The 18,510-nt window shown below is 38.4% G+C and overlaps 1 protein-coding gene across 6 annotated transcripts in view; it reads right to left on the reverse strand.

Annotated features, from left to right (window-relative positions):
- Positions 1-18,510, reverse strand: part of Fndc3b (fibronectin type III domain containing 3B) — a 326,246-nt gene that overhangs the window by 120,693 nt on the left and 187,043 nt on the right. For 5 of the 6 annotated variants that reach the window (XM_071615470.1, XM_071615471.1, XM_071615469.1 and 2 more), the window contains exon 6: positions 15,844-16,134. The exons of the other annotated variant lie outside the window; for it this stretch is intronic. In XM_071615470.1, the coding sequence (XP_071471571.1) occupies positions 15,844-16,134 (291 nt within the window). The remainder of the gene's footprint in view (positions 1-15,843; positions 16,135-18,510) is intronic. 6 annotated transcript variants of the gene reach the window in all.

Genomic DNA, 18,510 nt, shown 5'->3' on the forward strand with positions numbered 1-18,510 from the left:
TCTCCAGGCTATAATCAGCAAGGATCAGCCCTTGTGGAATTTTCTTAGAGGTTATTTAACACTTAAGAAATATTAGCTTCATTAAAAATTATTGTTAAAGCTTTGTGAGTCTTATACTAGGTAAAAACTATCCTGTTTCCTTTTAGAAGAAAATATATATTCCAAAGTAGACAGGATCATGTCATATCTTTTTAGGAAATGCCAATAACTAAATTTATCACTACAGAGGGGCTGTGGTTGTGGCTCAATGGTACAGTGCTTGCCTAGCGTGTGTGAGGCACTGGTTTTGATTCTCAGCACCACATAAAAATAAATACATAAAATAAAGGTATTGTATCCATTTAAAACCAAAAATAAAAAAAGGAACTACAATGATTCTGATATTTAACACTCATTAAATATGTCCTGAAAATCCATAAGCACCATTTTACCTATATATACACAGGCACATCTGTGACATGACTTGCTTCTATTTCCAGGGTAAAAGGGGACAATTGTCTAGCACTCAACTTTATGACTTGTCTCAATGAACTTTATTTACTATGCACAGATTCCACTTAAGGGAACTGCTTCTCTAAAAAAGAGGTGGGAGATCTGCTAAGACTCTTGGCTTATTACTAGAGACAGATTCCTGGTGCTGCCACTGTATATCTTAAAGTCCTAGGTCCATGCTTAGGAAGGTGAGGGAAGACATCAACCAGACTTAAGCAAGTATAGGATAAAGGGCCAGGTCAGGCCAGGTCTCTAGATCAGAGATGCTGGAAGCAGCTTAGGCTGGGCTGAAAACAGGCCCTGAAAGGATAACCACATCCCAATCCCTGGAACTGGTGAATCCTTTCTTGCCTGGCAAAGTCTCTGGAGATGTGGTTGGGGACTTTGAGATGGGAACATTATCCTGAGTTGTCCCGCTGGGACCCAAATGAAATACTGTGCATTTTCCCAAGGAGGAGGCAGGGGGAGATTTGGCACACAGGGAGAAGCCATGTGAGAACAGCAAGAGATTCGAAGGCGCTGGTCTTGAAGACTCAAGTGATGCAGCCACACCAAAGGATACCCTGTCCACCTGTGGGGTGGGATGGGGGACAGATGGACCAGAGGACCAGATCCTCCCCTCTGCAGAGGACCTGGCCCTGCCAGCTCTCTTTCTGCAACCCAATGACAACTCTCCTCTGACCTGAACTCTCCACATTCTCTCCAGAACCATGAAAGAATACATTCTTGTTGTCTTAAATCACTGGCTTTGAGGAAATTTGTTAGTTACAGAAAACTGACACAGAGGCTAGGGAAGTGTGTTCTATTGTGCTCAGCTTCTCCTTGGACAGTGGCCAGTACAATACAAAAGAGAAAAGCAGGCGCAGTTGAAGGAGCTGAGCTCCTGGGTGCCACGACTGTGCTGGTGTATCACAAACTTTTATTTACAATCCATTCTTATGCCAACACAGAACTGAGATTTGCTACTGAATCTTTAGGATCCACAGAGTAGGTCACCAAGAGTATTCCCCAAATAAAAGACTGAGACAAGCAGCCCCGCTCACATGCAGTTTCCTGGTCACCAAAATCAATGTCTAGCTTTCTCTTTTTAGACTTCTTGTTTTCCCATTATGTAAATAAAAACAATTCAGAAATGCCGAGGGAATATCTGCTCACAACAGTACAGCAGAGAGACAATATGCTTTCCAGCAAGCTCGACAGCAGAACGCTCTTTTGGTAGCAGATACCATGTACAGTGTCTAAACCCAGGCCGGAAAATATTTTTCCTTAAGACTTTTGAAACTGAATAAAACTGAAAAATTATATACAAGAATTTCCACAAAATACCCAGTTTTCCAATGCCTCAAATTTCTCTTGAATAAAAGTAATGTTCCAGGAACAAAACCACCACCTAAATAAAGTATAATTAACATAATTGCCATCCGTGGTCACCACTCGTCTGAGGATGGTTTATTTTCTATGCTGGCGTCTCATTCGCCAGCATTAATCAATAGGATTCTAGCCATCATTTCAAGAAAACATCTTGGGCACGGTGATCTTACTCCATTTTATTCCTTGCTATCTTTACAAAATCCCATACTACCTTAAGCAGGTTATTGACCCGCTGCTTCCCCAAAACATGACTTTTGATATGTTGCTTGCAAAAAATATTCTATCAGTGGACAATTCACCAGAGTTCCTTGGTGTTTACTGTTTTCTTTCCTGAAGAGTTTCATTGTTTTTTTGACACTGAAAATAGGTTAAAACTAACTCTGGCATAACAACAGGTAAGGAACAGAACAAAAAATATACTTTGTACAGGTACTATCAGACATATAGAAGGAATGAAATATTAAGTTGAACCACACAAAGATTACAAAATTCCACTATTTTTGACCTATAAAAAGAGCAATTTCTGCTGAGTGTAGTGGTGCATGCCTATAATCCCAGTAACTCAGGAGGCTGAGGAAGAAGGATCATAAGTTTAAAACCAGCCTCAGTAACTTGACAAGGCCCTGAGCACCTCGGTGCACCTGTCTTAAAATAAAAAAGGGGGCTGGGGATGTGGCTCAGTGGTAAAGTACCACTGGGTTCAATCCCCACTCCCTGCACCGCCCCCACAAAAAGAAGAAGAAAAATGGATGAGACTCCTAATCTCTGACACAAAACATCTCATAGATTATCCAATCCAAAAAATAAAAGTTTTGAAATCTTAAGTATAGAGGTTAACGCATAAAACATTATACTGTATCTCCCATTCCAAATTTGGGAAAGCATGACCAAAGAACTATAACTAACTGACCCTGAAACTGTGTAAAAGAAATGATGCAAAACAGAAGCAGGCATGTACTGCAGCCATCAGGCAACCTGGTGAGAAGCCCTACTGATTCTACACTGCATACATCTTTACCATCTGTCCTGTGAAATAACACAGTAGTGACTTATGTAACTTAAAAGAGACAGTTTTGCCTGTATGCACCACATCCTAGATGCTATTGAGACCACTATATGCCAATTAAAATCTATAGATTTTAATTGGCATATAGAACTCTTCTATGAACTCTTCTATGAAATCCAAGTATAGCCTACAAACCTATCTGCTGTAGAATTTGAGCCATGTTCCCATAGATGATAGTGTAAGTAGTAAATAATGTCGACAGTGTTTTTTTTTTTTAACTTGACAGTTGAATAACTGAGGCACCAAAAACCATTTTTCACTGATGTAACATATGATTTTTAACAGAGCTTTCAAAAAATTCTGATATCTCATGGAGTTCTTTGGAGCCACATTCCACAAAAAGATAAATTACCCAAAGACTAAATATTAAATTTTTAAATGTACTTGGCAAGATACTTAAAATAGTTTTGAGGAACTTGGTGAACGGAAAATATGGCAGTTTCTCCATCCCTCTTGGTTTTAAGAATTTTATTGTTCCACAAACTTTGTGTCTTTTCAAATAATAGGAGAAAAGAGGTCAATTTAAGTTCACCATGTGAATTATGGGTAGCAATAATAAATGCTGTTATGTTTAAAAATTTTTTTAAAATTACTGGTAGACCTTGTTCTGCCCATTCATTTATGCATGCAGCTTTCATGGGTGATTCTAATAAGTCTAAAACTGTCATAAGTATTTTTTTTTTTTATTCTCTATAAAGGTAACATGAGAGTAAATTCCATGTGGCAGAGGACTTGAAATGATCATTTCCCTCAATTAAAGCAGATTACTGTAACAAAGGCTGACTAACCAGGGATAAAGATGTGGGGGTTCCCCTTTCTTGTGCTTAAAACCATAAAATGGAAAAAAAATCCTAACTTTCTGGTTTTTAAGCACATTGGAACTCTAGAACATCATTTAAACTTCAGGCCACTAGTCAACACATCACTTATTCAGTACAGTGTGCTGCTACTCTTTTCTACTACCTTTTCCTAAGTTCTACTTAGGGACTAACTTAAATTTGCTTGTGGCCTCAGTGTTTTGTTGGCAATGGTTACTCTAATCCAACTCTGAAGAAAGAAGTGTCACAAAGTCTGAACAGAAAAAGAGATTTTAACATAGAGATCTGGTTGAAGTGAATCTGCCAATAAAAAGCCTCATGGATTACGACAGGGCAGAAGAGCTTTCCCCTACCCAATGTCCTCCGGAAAATGTTAACCTCACGAAAGGAATGGAATATATAAAATGGAACCATAAGTTCTCTTATTTTCTGCCTTTCTTTTTCCAAACTATCTTTATTCCACAGTCTGTCTAAGCTCTGCTCCTTTCCTTCTACTTGTTTTCCTGTTTTGACCACTTCCTCTTATTTCAATGTGCCACTGCTCTGAGACCCTCCCCACCCTCCATTGCTTCATAGTCTTCCTAACCATCACAATTCTCTTCTGTGCTCACAGCACATTATCCCCACATTGCCACCCACCATTTCTGCCCTTCTCGCAGCACAACACCTGCATGGAAAGATCCATTCTTATGATGCAGCTAGAAGAAAGCAGTCACAACATGGAAGCATGAAGGGAAATAAAAAGGGAAGTTTTCCACAATGCAAACCCAGTAAGGCGGGGGCGGGGGGGGGGGGGGGGGAGGAAATTTTAGAGTGGGCTATAGGGGCATTTACACTCGTTACTTCATAAATCACATACACTGAGCTGGCACTGCTGTTATTTTCCAAGGAACTTTCCCATTTCCCATTTGTGTTCTCAGTAGAATTTCAAGGTCTCATTACAGCACCAAAAAAAAAAAAGAATATAGTCTGCTACACTGTGTGTCTGGTTAGGCAAATTAAATTTAAAATAAAAGCCAGGGCAGATCTTGGCAGAAAGCATGACTTATGATTAGCATATCTGCAATACTGACTATAATTGTCACGTTACAATACTGATCATACAGAACCAGAAATTCAGCATTCTGCCTCTTGATATGACAGTTTAGACATCCTAGAGCTCCATTCAATTGCAGGAGATGCAGGGACAAAAATAATGTTTACACAACAGAAGGAAATTAGGCAATGTTCCATCACAAATGCTCAGACTATTTCAGATACAATATTAACAGAAACGGTTTCCGCCTCTACGTGCTGTGTGGTGGTCAGCTTGCAAAAAGCCCTACCAGTGTCATGACGTTCACCTCCTCATATTTACATCTTGCATAGACCCTGTCTCCACAGAGTATAGGCCAGGCCTATGTGACCCATAGAATGTGGGTGCAATGGTTTAGGAGTAGGGCTTCCAAAATGTTAGAAAAAACTGCAAACGACTTTGAAATGTAATGGGTTACCTAGTAGCTTATCCCTAGATACCTCATTCATCTGCTCAACCAACTGCTCCACAACAAGGAATGTGGGTTTTAACGTAACAATAGAGAGACGTCATTGTTCACCAGAGTCATCTCCAGGTAAACTCCCCTCTCACCTTTTATTCCTACACTTCTAATACCTAGCTAAGTAATCCAGAGCCATTTATGTGTTAAGTGGATTCAAACACTGAATCACTCTGGTTTGTCACACTCCACTCCTCTGACTCATACACGGAATCCAGTCCACAACAGATTAGGCAGAGAAAAGATGAGAACAGAGGACTCAATTTTACTTATCAGGCTGGTTGTGGGTTGGCAACAGGGTCTTTTTAGGAGTGAATGCCACTCTGAACCCCCTCATATCTCAAGTCCTTGGCATTGACTCTTATGCCACACTGACCCAGCCTACAGTCTGATGCACACACTCCCAGTCTAGGGTTCTGCTGACGTGTCAGCAAGCAGTTCTCATAGGGAGAAAAATGTCATGGTCTCTTTTTACCAGTACTCGGTAATAATTTTTAAAGCACTTAGTGTCTAAAACTGTATTAAGAACTCATCACAGCCCTCTGAAATTGGTGCCATTAATTACCCCCTTTTGTACATAAATAAAGAAGATGAAGCTTGGAGATTAATTACCATGCCCCAGGGCACACAGTCACAAGTGGCAGAGCTGGGACTAAACCTAGGTCTGCAAAGTCCCAACTAGTACATTATTTTGCTTCTAAGTTTGGCACATATGTGAAGATGAACTCTAACCCAGTTAGACTCAGAATTCAATTTAGTCAAATGAGGGAAAAACATATAAAAGTTTCAATTCAATAAAATTGAAGGTTACATATATACCAGAAACAAACCATATCATCACTTATACCTGCTATTTAAAGGAATGACATGAATTTTACCAACATGGGTTCTGATGTCATCTAAATGCTGCTCTGATCAGCTCCCAAGAAAGCAAAAAGGCAGAGAAAATAATATGGGTTTACAGAGCTAAGTACTACATATGGTAGAAACTAATCAAAATTCTGCCCTCAAACTTCTGGTGCACATTAATTTAAAAAGAAAATGCAAAGCTTCTTCTTTTTGTGTGTGTGTGTGTGTTGTTTGCCTTTTTATATTTAAGAGAAAATGTGAAGCTTCAAGTATGACTTTTTTTTAATGGGTTAAGACTTTTCAAACTGACATGACAAAAATATCTCATCTTGCCTGTTGAGAGAATCATGCAGTTAACATCTTTAAAGCATTCCAGATTGTAACAAAAAAAATACAGGGGGGGGCGGGACACAAAAGGTCAAAGACAGGAGATGTGATGTAACTTAATAAAGACCATCACAAGCCCTACTCATTAACAACAATTTGGGCCACCACAGTTCTCTTTGCCGAGCTGCCAAATTTGCTGCTTACCAGTAAAATTAACATCTAGTAAGAAGGAGAGGGGAATTGGCACACTGTGGTCTTACATAAAAATACTCAGTTTGGTCCGTATGATCTGGGCCTCAGATCATACGGACCAAGTTGGAAACCATACTCCTTATGAAAACAAACTTCTGACCCCCAAACAACCTCGTTTTCCAGCTTACGTAAAGATACAAGATCTCAAAGTCTGCTCAGCCCTCACCAGAAGAGGCCTCCAAGATGAACCTGGCGGCCTCCATTTGAAATGGAAGTAATAGTGTTAATTGCCCAGTGTCCTGCCAAGAAGACCATCTCCTGCATTCTGATCCAGGGGTCCACATTGTCCTTTTAAAAATTAAAAGTTACTTGGGTTTGTTTGGACTATTTTCACTTTTCAGACTGTACTTGGCAGCAAGATGGGTGAATTCCACTCTCTGAGCTCATTTTTAATATTTTTTCGTGTCTCTTAATATTTTTGCCATGCTCAGGATCTACAGGCAGCTGAAGACAATGAACACACAGGATTTGTTATTAACTAAAGCCTTACCAACGAAGCAATACTGAAACCCCATGTAGACAGTACAGTTTCAAATGCAGTGAAGTGCACACACTCGGAGGGGAAAAGAGCCCAACCCTGTCCAGGATCAGATCAAAACCGTCTCTAGTCTTTGAAACATCCTGCCTGAGCATGCCTAGGAGGGTACGTGCTCCAGAGAAGGAAAAGCTTGCAAGTCAAAGAAGAAATCAGTCACTAGTGAAGTATGAAAGCTCACTAACTACCCTACTTTAAGCAGAGAAGCATCCACATTATCTTTTTACAGAGAGCCAAGACCAAAAGAAATTTGAAAGGAATATCTGCCTTAACTCCCAACATTCCAGACCTTATTAACATCAGACACATAATTCCAAACAGAGGAAGTCCCTTTTGCTCTGCACAGGAGGATGCAGCAATGCCTGCACAGAGCCCACACCTACAGCAAGAACAGATTCCAAGGCCCAACAAATGTTCATAATTCCAGACTTTCAGAAGCAAAAATACCATCACAAACCTTAGTATAATAATTCTTCTAATGATGAATAATTACTATGAATAAACTTTCAGGCTAATTTTGGCTAAGTAGATACTACTGTCTGATTCTGGTTTCTGAGCAGTGATTGCAAAATACAGGAAGAAAAATATGTCAGGGAAGATCACCTGGGAAATAATTAGAATATAAAAACCTGCCAATCAGGACAACTGGGGTCAGAAGGCAATTTGTCATCTTTGAAGGAGAAAAGCACAAGAATAAAGTCCTCATGATGACATTCAGTATCATAAACAGAAACCATGACTATATGTGTTGGAATGTGATCTAAAGAGTAACTGAATCTTTGGACTGTTAACAATTCCAAAGGTCAAATGCCACAAGTAAGTTGTATGTTCATTTTCTTCTATATTTGGAATTCTTACCATTTTGCCCAATTTTCCCCCACTGGCTCTATAAATTCTAGGTCTACTCATAAGCTGCTGCTACCTCTGTGTGAGCAACCCAGAAGGAACTCTCCCCCACCAGGACATGCCCCACACTGTCAGGAAGATGCTCCAGTCTCAAGCATTTTATTAACTGAATCCTCCCAACCCCCACCCCACTCACCACTTTTGCACGCCTGCTGTATAAAAACTTTATTAAAATTTCTTTAGTTAAAATTGCCTTGGCATTCCAAGAGCCTGTATTTCTCAAATGCTACTGGGCCAATCATCATTCAAGTGCCTGATAAAACACAGACCGCAAGGCTCCACCTCTATAGGTCATGAGAGAGACTATGTCTCCCCAACCTTTAGGAGGGTTCTAATGCTTCTGGCCTGAGGCTCTGAGTTGCTAGGGTCTAAGCTACGGTGGTGGGGCTGGGAGAGCCTTATCTTTGGACTGTTAACAATTCCAAAGGTCAAATGTCACAAATATGTTGTTTGTTCATTTTCTCTGCTGACAGAGCCAGTTCCCCTGCATAAATCACCAGCATTCCAATTCTTTCTGCTCAGGGTGTATATGCATGTGAATGTAAGATGGTGGTGGGGTGGAGGATACCATATACTGCTGGAGATCTACATAAGATGGTCTGAAAAAAGAAAATCTGCTCTTGGGTAAGGTTTTAAAAATCACTAAGCCTAACTACCCATTCAGGTTTCTGAAAGGAAAACTAGGGCCCAGTGAAATGGTCTGTTCTATATCACACAGACCAAACCCAAGCTACTGAATCCTACAATCCTAGGATGTTTTAAAATTGTTCGCATCAAGTGTGAAAAAGGCATCCTTACACTTGGGCTGAGACCCAGGAATAAGGTGAAAGTCAGCAGTACCAACTGCACACATTACATATTTTTATACACAAAAACATAGTTTGGAGACTCGTGACTCCCCCTCCCTCTTCCTTCCCAAGACCACTGCCCTTGTACACACACACCTCCTCCTCCCCACCTGTCCCTCCTCCATCAACAGTACTATTTTGGTCTTTCTGTTTTATTGGATAATAGTTCTATACTAAAGCTTTTCTTTTTCACTCTAAATTCACACAATCTTTTAAAAACTATCCTACCAGATAACTTTATCTTCTGAAGACAGATGACAGCTTCGGCTGAAAATGAAGGTGCTTCAATCAGAATTCTGGACCCTGACTTGATGTATCCCACCGAGAAACCTCCTAACAGCGAATGCTTTGGTTTTTACCAAGAATAAAATGGAAAGAATGAAACTTCCTTCTCAATAAGGAACAAGAGAAATTTCCTTTACTTTCTGTGATGAAAGGCCATATGATCATTTCAACTGGGCTTTGGCCACAGAGCAGGCTCAATGCCCAATTCTTGCACAATAATAGGCAGACAAGGACAAATTTGTCCATGCTTGTCCTTGAACATCAGTGGACTCGATGCTCACGCAACAATCTAAAAGCAAATGCTAGAAGAGAAAACTGAGGTAAAAAATCTGGAATTATTTTCCCCTAAGTTATCTGCCATTATGATATCATAGGAGACAGGCTTCACCCCTGAGCTGGTTCTTGAAGGACTGAGTTGGAATTTGCTAGGTAGAGGAACTGAATGAACAGGCCAAGAAACGATTATGAGGCACATTCATGGGATGGGGCAAACCATAGGGTGTCTGGTGGAGAAATCTAAAGTACCACAAGGCCTGAAAGAACAATGGTCAGGCATTTTAGACTGTGCTCTGGAGACAATGGGGAGTGCCAGAGAGGTTCTTAAGGAGGGGAACAGCGGCACATTCAGTTCTGACTTAGCTGCTTTCATGACACAGGATAGGATGGAGAGGGAAGAGAATAAACACACATCTGAAAACATGAGGTGTTCCTTCTGGGAAGTCTCCTATAAATCAGATGGAGCAAAGGACTCTTAGCTGGAGACACCAAGGACAGGATCCATGGAAAGTCAGGCCTAGGAGGCTACGCCCAAGTTCCCTCATTCAGACCTGTGTCCCACAACATACAAGGCCATGAGCAACATAATGGACTCTGAGAACAACAGGTGCTTTACTGTTTGCCTTTGCCTTCTCTGATTCGTATTCCCTTCTTTGCTTTGACAGCATGAAGGCTCAAAACCAAATGTATGGCCCACATCAAACAACTCTACAGTAATCTTTTATATTCAACCTTATTCATGACTTCATCTCTCTTGTCCTCAATTTCCTCTAATGCTTACTTATTACTTTCAATAGCCTTTTGCTTTCTTTTTTTCTTTCTTTTAAGAGTTTTAGGTTCACAGCAAAGGTGAATGGCAGGTCCAGAGTTGCCAATACACCCTGCCCCGCCCTTATGCACAGCCTGCCTCACCTATCAACATCCCCTACCAGAAGGTACATACTGATAAACTCACATTGGCACATCACTTTCACCCAAAGTCCAGATTACATTGCATTTACTGTTGGTGCTTTCCATTCTATAAATTTGGATATGTAATGGCATGTATCTACCATTCCACTATCATATAGAACAGTTGCATTATCCTAAAACTCCTCTGTCTTCTAGCTACTCATCCCTTCTCCCCCCACCCCAACATCCAGTAACCACTTATCCTTTTGCTGTCTCCAGAGTTTTGCCTTTTCCATAATGTCATATAGACGGAATCCTACAGGAGGTAGCTTTTTCAGATTGGCTTCTTCCTCTAAATAATATGAATTTAGATTACCCCATATCTTTTCATAGTTTGTGGGCTCATTTCTTTTTAGCAGTGAATAATATTCCAACATCTGGATGTCCCACATCTTCATTTATCCATTTACCCACTAAAGGGCATCCTTTGTTGCTTCCAAGTTTGGGCAATTATGAATAAAAGTAAATATAAACACTTGCAGGTTTTTGTGCAGATATAAGTTTAAAATTCATTTAAGTAAACGTATTTTTTATCTAGCATATAAATACCCTCAGATCTTTGCTGAAGTGAGGTGCAGTGCATAAAGTAATATAGCCCAACTGATTCTTTCCCTTATGGTAAATAGCAGCACTTCAAGTGATTTTGAGAAGGCAAATAATATAATGCTAAAAGGAGCAAGAGATAAAAGTTCAGCCTGAGCTTGTTCCACTTTTCATTGTAAACATGCTCCCAGAAACCCACGGCAAACATGATCTTGATATTGCCCAACAAAATCACATGCTTTCTACACAACTACAAAGATCTTAGGATGCTCAAAATAATTACAAGCTGTTTCTCACATGTAAGGTAAAAACGCCAAGTGCTTGTAAACATATTGATGTGTGTCAGCAAATACTTCAGTATAGATTTCAATACAAACTCAGTTCTTCACTTACAACTGTGAGCCTATTAAAACCTACAGCAGCTAACACATTTAAGTATATAAATAATGAAATAACTACACATAAAAGAAAGGCATTTGCATTTGCCAAAGTTATTCCATAACTGCATTAATTACTATACTACTTTCAGCCCCTGAATCATCATATTTTCCTTCTGTTAGTCTCTTTTGCCTGTTGATTCTTAAATTTATTTTACCTGCCTCTGTTATACCTATATAGACATCTAACAAATCTTTTTTGGTACACAGCAAGACAAAAATTATTAAAGAACAAATCATGTAATCAAAGCATTTCAAATTTCATAAGCTCTCTGGATAACTTATACATTCTTTTCTACTTTTCTTTAGGCAAAAATTTATCCTTAGGACAACACATTCTGAATTGTTTTATGTGGATTCTCTTCTATGCCATGATTAAGCTGGGACATTGCTAATAAACTATTCATTATATACTAGAATCAAGATATCACTTTAGCTGGGTGCGGTGGCACCCACGCATGTAATCACAGCAGCTTGGGAGGCTGAGGCAAGAGGATGGTGAATTCAAAGCCAGCCTCAACAAAAATGAGATGCTAAGCAACTTAGTGAGACCCTGTCTCTAAATAAAATACAAAAAAGGACTGGAGATATGGCTCGGTGGTCAAGAGCCCCTGAGTTCAATCTCTAGTACCCCTCTCAAAAAAAGGATCACTTTACACTTCATAAAAGTGTACAAATATAATATTCTTCATAGAACTAGGAAAAAATAATCCTAAAATTCATTTGGAAGAATCAGTATCCAGAATAGCCAAAGCAATCGGGAGCAAGAAGAGCAATCAATGTAGGAGGCATCACAATACCTAATCTCAAATTACACTACAGAACTATGGGAATAAAACCAGCATGGTATTGGCATCAAAATAGACATGAAGACCAGTGCAACAGAATAGAAGACAAAGAACAAAATTCACATACTTAGTCATGTGATACTGACAAAGGTACCAAAACTAGGTTGGAGAAAAGATAGTCTTTTTAAGAAATGTGCTGGAAAAGGAGATATTCATATGTAGAAGGATAAAACCAAATCCCGATCTCTCACAATGCAAAAAAGTCCAATCAAAATGGATCAGACTGAGGAATTAGACCAGAAACTCTGCAAGTGCCTGAAGAAATATAGGGTGAACACTCATATTGGAACAGACACCAACTTCCCTAAACAAGACCCCCAAAGCTCAAGAAATAAAACCAAGAATCAATAAGTGGGATGCCATCAAATTAAAAAGCTTCTGTGCAGCAAAGGACATAATTCAGACTGGGAGGAGAAAGCCTACAGAATTAGAGAAAAGCTTTGCCAGCTTCTCTCCTGACAGGGATTAATATCCAGAATATATAAAGAACTCAAAAAGCTCTAAACAAACAAAACAAAACAAAAACCGGAAAAATAAATAAATAATAAAATAACCCCATCACTAAATGGTCAAAAGACATAAACTGATATTTCTCAAAAGAAGAAACCCAAATAGCCAACAAATATATATATAAAAAAATATTCACCATCTCTAGCAATCAGGGACTTGAAAATCAAAACTATACTAAGATTTCATCTCACTCCAATCAGATGGCAATTATCAAGAATACAAATAATTATAAATCCTTGCAAGGATGTGGAGAATAGGACCACTCATTCATTGTTGGTGGGAGTGAAAATTAGTATAACCACTCTGGAAAACAGTATGGAGATTCTTCAAAAAACTAGGACTGAAACCACCATATGACCCAGCTATCCTACTTCTTTTTTTTTTTTTTTTTTTTTTTAAAGAAAGAGTGAGAGAGAGAGAATTTTTTAATATTTTATTTTTTAGTTTTTGGCGGACACAACATCTTTGTTTGTATGTGGTGCTGAGGATCGAACCCGGGCTGCACGCATGCCAGGCAAGCGCGCTACTGCTTGAGCCACATCCCCAGCCCTCTATCCTACTTCTTGTTATTTATCCAAAAGAACTAAAATCAGCATAGTGTAGTGATACAGTTAATTCAAAGTTTATAACACCACAGTTCATAATAGCCAAGTTATGGAACCAGTCCAGATGTCCATCAAAAGATAAATGGATTAAAAGAATAAAATTATGGCATCTGTCATTAAATGGATGGAACTAGAGAACATCATGCTATGTGAAATAAGTCGGACTCAAAATCAAGAGTGCAATAATGTTTTCTCTCATATGTGGGAACTAGACTAAAGTCAAGGGGAAAAAGAGTGAGGCGGTCACTCAAAAACCATAATAGGGCAGACCAGTGGAGTAGAGGAGACTAAGAAGAAAGGAGGAGGAAAGGGAATAGAGAGGAAAGGCAGAAAGAATCTGACAAAATTATACTACGCAAATGTGTGTGTGTATGGATATGTGTGCACACCAAGGTGAATTCTACCTCAGGGGTAGAGTGCTTGCCTAGCATGTGTGATGCCCTGGTTCGATCTTCAGCATCACATAAAAATAAATAAATGAAATAAAGGTATTGTGTCCACTAAAACAAAAAAAAAATATTAAAATAAATAAGTAAGTGAAGGGAAGACCAATAAAAGAAGGGGAATAAAAGAAAGGAGGAGGAGAGTGGGAAGGGTGGAGACTGGGGATTGAAATGAAGTAAAATTAAATTCCATGCATGGACAATTTTTGTCAAAAACGAACCCAACTATTTGTATAACTCTAAAGCACTAATAAATTACAAGTATTGGTATTAATCAAAATGTAAAGTACTTCTAAAAATAAACTAATTCCAACTCAGAAACTATAGTATCATTTCACTAAAATTATTTTAATGCCAAGCACAATGGTACATGCCTATAATCCCAGCTATTTGGGAGGCTGAGGTAGGAAGATCACTTCAGCCCAGAAGTTCAAGTCTAGTGTGGGCAAAATAGTGACACCCCTGCCTTGCCCCCCCCAAAAAAACCATATTTTATATATCAGACACAGCACTTTCCTTAAGATATATTTAAAATACTCTTGCAACTTTGCAACTTAAGTATCTTTCATAGGATACTTGTTTATGTTTTGTTTCATAGTAATACATAACTGCATAAAATATGGAAGATACTTAAAGCAATAAAGAACAAAAAAAAAGAATCCATAATAAAGTCACATTTCACTATAGTTACTATTCCTCTACCTCGTGCTACAATTCACTCATTATAAATAACCTGGGAGGAAATGTAATGGCAGTGTTTGGTTGTACAGAGTTTTCCTCTCCCAGTCAGAGTCCTGTCTTTCTTAGACATGTCAATAGACTCAACAACTTCCATCCTTTTCATTCACAACCACATTCTCAGACACATTCCCTGTTCCTAAGTTGATAAGCAATAAGGAGTCTTCAGTGACTTCAGTGAGTGCCACAATCAGTCCACGTCCTGTCTGACAATTGTTCACATCTTTGTTTTCTAGTCATTTGATCTGAGGACTCACATACTTTTGAAAATGTTACCTTCTTTTGCTTTATCCAAGTTACTTCTGCTATATGCTTTTATAAGAAGTCAACTTTTTGCTCCTGTGGCATCAAATATTCAAATCTTACCTGAACACTTCATTGAAAATACATATACCTTTCTCTCCCATTCTACCAATCTAGCCCATAAAATTAATCTAACCAAAACACAAGCCTTTCTAAGCTGATATCTCTCCATCTGAATGTGCTAAGCCTGATCCATCCATTTTATTCTTGTTCTATGAATACTTCACTCAGGATGCCAAAGGTGGCACTGAACAGTATCTGATGCCTACAACTGTATGTATGTGTATATGTATGTGTGTGTGTATATATATATATATATATATATATTCCTGTTATGTGATGACAGACTCCTCTAAAGCATGGAAATAATATCTGGTTTTATAAGACATAATTATTTTGAGATCTAAAATAGCCCCATATTTGGATTTCTTCCATATCTGTCTAGTTAGAGTGAAACAATACAAGTAGGCTAATGTGAAAATGCAGATAACTGTTACTGAGAAATAAGTAAAAAGTTACATAGCACATGTTCTGAAAAAGCAATATTAATGCCCAATGCAGTGGCACATACTTATAACCCCAGCTGCTTGGGAGGCTGAGGAAGGAGGATTGCAAATTTGAGGCTAGCCTGGGCAACTTAGTAAGATCCTATCTCAAAAGAAAAAAAGGGCTGTTTGTGTAGCTCAAAGTAGAGTACTTGCCTAGTGTGCATGAGGCCCTGGGTTTGACCCCTGGGACCACAAAAAAATAAAATAAAATAGTCTATTCTTACTAAAAAAAACAGAACAGAGAGGACTACACCAGATCATCCACACCAGAAAAACCAACCACCATGAAATAATGTTCTTTAGGTCAAAGATGGCTCCTTTGGGATGATTTATTCCTCATGGCTGTGGTCATATTACCTTGCAAGTCTGAATCATTTGACTTTGGACTGCTCCTTGCTCGCCGTTCTGTTTTCTTGATTCCTGGCCCGCCACCGCTGCCGCCTCCCCCTCCTCCGCCGCCTCCACCACTGTGACCCTTCCCGTAGCCATTGTATACTGTTGTGCAGTTGCTTTTGTAGATGGATGAAGGAGGGCTATTGAGGCGGTTCTGGCGGTCAATCTGGCGGTCCTTCAGTTTTTTGTGCGGAGGCTTGCTGTACTGGTCTTCCCGGGTAATGTAGCTTGACATTCCATAGAGTGGTATAATTTCTAAAATGGATGGGTGTGACAAATGCAAGCTCAGCCCATATTTTCAATAATAAATGATTAAAAGGTCAAATGACCTGATCCCTGAAGAAGTCTAAAGTACTACTAAGTACATTATAAAAAATGTTTTAAGAAAATGCTATATATATTGTACATGTTTAAAACATTCCTGTTTGTTTCTAATGAATCAATAAATAATCAATTATTAATGACCACAAGGCATGTTTAGCTAGGCACAGTGTCTCACGCCTGAAATCCCAGCATCTTAGGAGGCTGAGACAAGAGGATTGCAAGTTTGAGGCTGGCCTCAGCAATTTAGGGAGGATCTAGGAAATTTAGTGAGACCCTGTTTCAAAATAAAAGACAAAAAGAGATGAGGGTTCTTCTCCAAGTTAAAATAAAAACAAAAAACCACACATACACATTCAAAAAGACCATATGGCATGTTTAGAAATTTTCCATAAACTATGGAGACAAACAAAAAAGAAAAAGTTGTCCTCAAAGAGTTTGTATTCTAGTTAAATTTATAATTCAGTTTTATTTGCCTGTCAAAATGGTTTTAACAGTTGCAATTCATGAAAAGGATAGACAAACTACCCTTTGAAAAACGTGTAGTCAGAATCAAGATATCTAAATGAATATTTATCCTTATAGACAGAATAGTATTACTACTGGAAGGTAGATAGCAACCAGAATATAAGGAGTTATTTGCAGCATTCAGAAAAGCCAAAATTTGAAGAAAACTGCTAAAATAATGCAATGAGAAATTGTCATTAAAAACAAAACAAAAAATGGAATCAGGACAAAGTCCAAGGACAAAGCATGAGGCAAAGATAAGCCATCTTGGCAATCTGGTGCCAGGGAGGTGTGGTCTCAAACTGCTCTTCTGCAGTAATCCAAGGCAAGGCAGAAGTGGGTTGCTCCCTGACTTCATTATGTGTATTTTTAAGTGGCTCAAAAGGATAATGGGAATCTGCAATATAATCTTAGGGTCTTAGAGAGATATTTATCTTAAACCTGTATTTTTAAATCAATGTGAAATTATCTTTAGGCATCAACAGAAACAACAATGGAGCTGGGCATGGCGGCACATGCCTTTAATTCTAGTAACTGGAAGCTGAGGCAGGAGGATATCAAGTTTGAGGCCAAGCTGGGCAACTGAATGAGACCCTGTCTCAAAATAAAAAATAAAAGGGGCTGGAGATGTAGTTCAGTGATAAAGTACCCTAGGGTCCAATCTTTACTTTCAAAATAAAGGACAGTGTGTAACAAAGACACTGGGTCTTACATCTTTATAAGAAAAAAGAGCCTCCCATAAAGTAACCACATAAACCACCACCCAACCCTGAACACTTCTGCAAGTAAAAAGGAAGAACTCCCGATACCCTTCAACTGGGACTTGCCCCAGGAATATATGGATACCCTGTCTAATTTAACAACTGATATTTCAATTGTTCCATGGTAAAATTCTATTTTTTCTTTTCTTTTTGTTCACACAGCTAAAGGAAAAAATTTTTATATGAATTGTCATAAGACAATCAATTTGCAGTAGAAAATGTGTAAGAACACACACAGACCTACATATATATTCAAATAAACTACACCAAAATATACCAGATGAATGATAAACATTTTTAAATGCTACAATGCAACCCACTTGAGATTTACAATATTCATCATGGACACATAATAATTTAAAACATGTTAACAACTTTCTAAACTCTTATCACTTAGTAAATTAATGTTTAATTTGCCTTTTTTAGGTATACACATCAAGAACTAAGACAAGAAAATACATAAATGACTTTTTAAAGGGACTTTGTTTCACTGCTGTCTTCAGTTCGATTAAGGAACTTTTACTTGTAAATTATTGTTGTTACTTTAATGAAATCAGAACAAAAACACCAAGAAAGCAACATACTATGCAATTTTTGGTTTAATTCTAATAGTGATTTAAGTCACAGTATTACTCTGCCTAAAAATGCAAAGATTACTCATAATAACTAATCAAATACTACATAAATAGTTGGTAAACGGTACTGTTTAGGGTATAATGAAAAGAAAATAGTTTGTATATTTTCAGTGCTACTATAATTTAATGTTTTTGATGCCAGGTTGGTTAAATCCATGGATGTACAACTGTGTGAAAGGTTGAATGTGCTTGTCAATTTTTAAAACTTAGAGGATTTTTGTGTTTTCTCATTCAAAATAAATATTCCTTTTTATGTTCAAAAGAAAAAAAAAAAGGCAAAGGACACCATTTACAAAATGACATTCTGATAACAAGCTAAAATAAGGCAAGTCAGAAGAGTATGATCAAGGGGTAAGTCAATAGCCAAGGTGCTTCCTAATGTTACCGCAGCTTGGATCCAGCTAGAA

The sequence above is a fragment of the Marmota flaviventris genome, chromosome 8 (genome assembly GCF_047511675.1).
Source record: "Marmota flaviventris isolate mMarFla1 chromosome 8, mMarFla1.hap1, whole genome shotgun sequence".
Taxonomy (NCBI): domain Eukaryota; kingdom Metazoa; phylum Chordata; class Mammalia; order Rodentia; family Sciuridae; genus Marmota; species Marmota flaviventris.